Source organism: Coregonus clupeaformis, chromosome 7 (genome assembly GCF_020615455.1).
Source record: "Coregonus clupeaformis isolate EN_2021a chromosome 7, ASM2061545v1, whole genome shotgun sequence".
Lineage (NCBI taxonomy): Eukaryota > Metazoa > Chordata > Actinopteri > Salmoniformes > Salmonidae > Coregonus > Coregonus clupeaformis.
The window spans coordinates 70,594,059-70,596,628 of record NC_059198.1 but is presented as its reverse complement, the minus strand read 5'-3'; the positions used below and the strand labels follow the sequence as shown (position 1 = coordinate 70,596,628).

The following is a 2,570-nucleotide window of genomic DNA, read 5'->3' as shown; positions in this document are numbered from 1 at the left end:
GTTAAACACCACAAACCTATACAGATCAAGATCCCACAATTAACTGTGCCAAACAGGCTGCCTAAGTACGGTTCCCAATCAGAGACAACGAGAATCAACTGCCTCTGATTGGGAACCACCCTGGCCAACATAGAAAACAACGATCTAGAACAGAAACCTAGAAAACTAAACATAGAAACTAACACCCTGGCTCAACATTAAAGAGTCCCCAGAGCCAGGGCGTGACAATTTCCTGTTCTTCATTCCTTTCTGCTCTCGTTCAAAGGTTTGCCTAATTTTCTATGGGTTCCGTGCCACACCTGGGTTTGTGCACGAACAAGCAAAAGTGTAATCAGAGTAGGCGTGACTTCAGCCAATTCCTCCTCTCCTCCACGAGTCTGTGGAAACAGGAATCTACTCTACTCTGCCTGACACAGCTGTCAGAAGTTTTCTGAACATAGAAGGTGAATATCTTTACATTGTCTTCATCATAATTAACATCTTCTGCCTGCTAGAATATTTAGCGTGTGATACATTGGGATCAGAACTGTTTGTTTGCTACCTTGCCTAGACTTTTAGAAACATGCATCTACCTGAAAACTCTCGAGTTTCAGGGTTGAAGGGAAGATTAAAGAGATTTTAAATTAATGTTATTTTGTTTCTGTTGGCAAAGCTACTCTCAAAGCTACTCTCAAAGCTACTCTTCAGCTGTCATTATCTTTACACTCCAGACTTACTCTGTTTCCACACATCTAAATGCCACTATACAGGTTTTTTCCCTGTAACTCCCTCAGACCAGCCAAGATGCCAGAGAACGCAGAGGCCGTTTCAGCCACTCTAACCACCAACAGGAACTGTACTATAGAGATCACCAATGTCACCACCGGGTACTGTCTCATCAACCCCAAGTATGTTGACATTCAATACTCTAATCTCCTTACATTACTTACAGTATACCACTATGGAAATGGAATTACATAACCAAATAGCAAACCAGCTGACCATCCCCAGATTGTTATTTGTCTGTTACTTTTCGGTGAAATTCCTCATTGTAAATATATTTTATGGCAGGCTTCTCTTGGATGGGTGGTTTTCATGTGTAACGTGGCATTGAACACATCCACCTATCCATCATGAAGTGACACAATGTGTCTCATTGCACATTGCATGCTGGTTCACTCTGTGTTGCTTACGAATCCATAACAGCACTCACACTCCATCCATCTGCACAGAGTGGCTGGACAGAAAGAAAGGAAGAATGAAATGACTAAAAGTAGAGGGACAGTGATCGTAAAAGTACACGTTTAAAAGTGTATTTTCACATTACTTTAAGTCCTTGTAAGGTTTTGCATTTTGAATAAATGACCATCTTCAGCAACATGAATGTTCAGATAATTAATTAGAACCTTAATGACACCCCTTACCCATTACTACCCCCCAGGGTGTACATGTCCAGTGGCTACTGCTACCACCCACCCCAGCCCACAGTCCGCACCACCAAGACAGAGGTGTGCTCCTTCACCAAGGATGACGACACAGCCACGGGCGCCGTGGGGGTCCTGACCTACGACCTTTTCCACATGCAGAGCCGCGTGTGCTCAGAACGCATGGCCATCATGTTCTCCGTGCCCTATGACTACAACTTCTACAAGAACTGGCTGGGGGTGGGTGTCTTCGAGGTGGCACGCGCCTGCGACAAGCAACTGTACAACCACATGTACAATGAGAAGGACTTCAGCAAGTTTGCCCGATCAGAGGCCCGTGGGTCAGGGGTGGAGTACAAGGCCCAACACGTAGACCTGAGGGCCACCATGTCCAATGTTGGGAAGTCCATCATTAAGGTGGAGCTCTATGATAAAATGGGGCGCCACTAAGGGAAAACAAGCTGGTAGCTGAGCCATTTTACCAACTCACAGCAGGGAAAGAGTTTATATTGATACATAACCATGTACTAAATATAATAATGAATGAATCAACCAACTGAGGTGGTTTATGTTTTCCAGTTAATACATCTTTATTAACTGGACGATATTACTGTCCAATTGTTCACAACACTCGATTCAGAGTCTTTTTCTGCACCTGTACATGTTTATTTTAATAAAACATTTAACAATGAATTGGTGTAAGATGTTTTGGTGATAACCTTTAACATGTACTTACACACTCTAACAGTTTCATGTATCATTAATAATTACCATTAAGAATAAATAGCTATACATTGTATTCAGTTTCCTAGAACTGTCCGTTTTTAATGAATCGTAAAGAGACTTTATACTGGCCATAATACAATAATTCCATGTGATTCAGTGACTATTGGCTCAGAATTTATCATTATCCTTTCAGGATTTATATGGTTCTTGGTCTCTTGCCTTGTCCTGTAGAACTGCACCACATAAGAGATGACCGTAGCTTCAGAGGTGCATGTATTTACTTGTTCATCTTATTCAGTGCCTCTGTTGCACAATGCCATTGCAACAAATTACCTAATTCCTCCAAGTCAGTCAAGCATCCAGTCACACATAATCTATCATGAGAAACTGAGTATACTGCAGAGTGACTACTCCCTGCTTACATAATGAACCTTTATCTAC

The 2,570-nt window shown here is 42.1% G+C and overlaps 1 protein-coding gene across 1 annotated transcript; it reads left to right on the top strand.

Moving 5' to 3' along the window:
- The first annotated feature begins 256 nt into the window (after positions 1-256).
- LOC121570536 (bryoporin-like) lies at positions 257-2,096 on the top strand. Its single transcript, XM_041882006.2, has 3 exons — positions 257-443; positions 750-887; positions 1,421-2,096. The coding sequence occupies exons 2-3, from the start codon at positions 784-786 to the stop codon at positions 1,851-1,853; spliced, it is 537 nt and encodes a 178-aa protein (XP_041737940.1). The 5' UTR covers positions 257-443; positions 750-783; the 3' UTR covers positions 1,854-2,096.
- Positions 2,097-2,570: the final 474 nt, after the last annotated feature.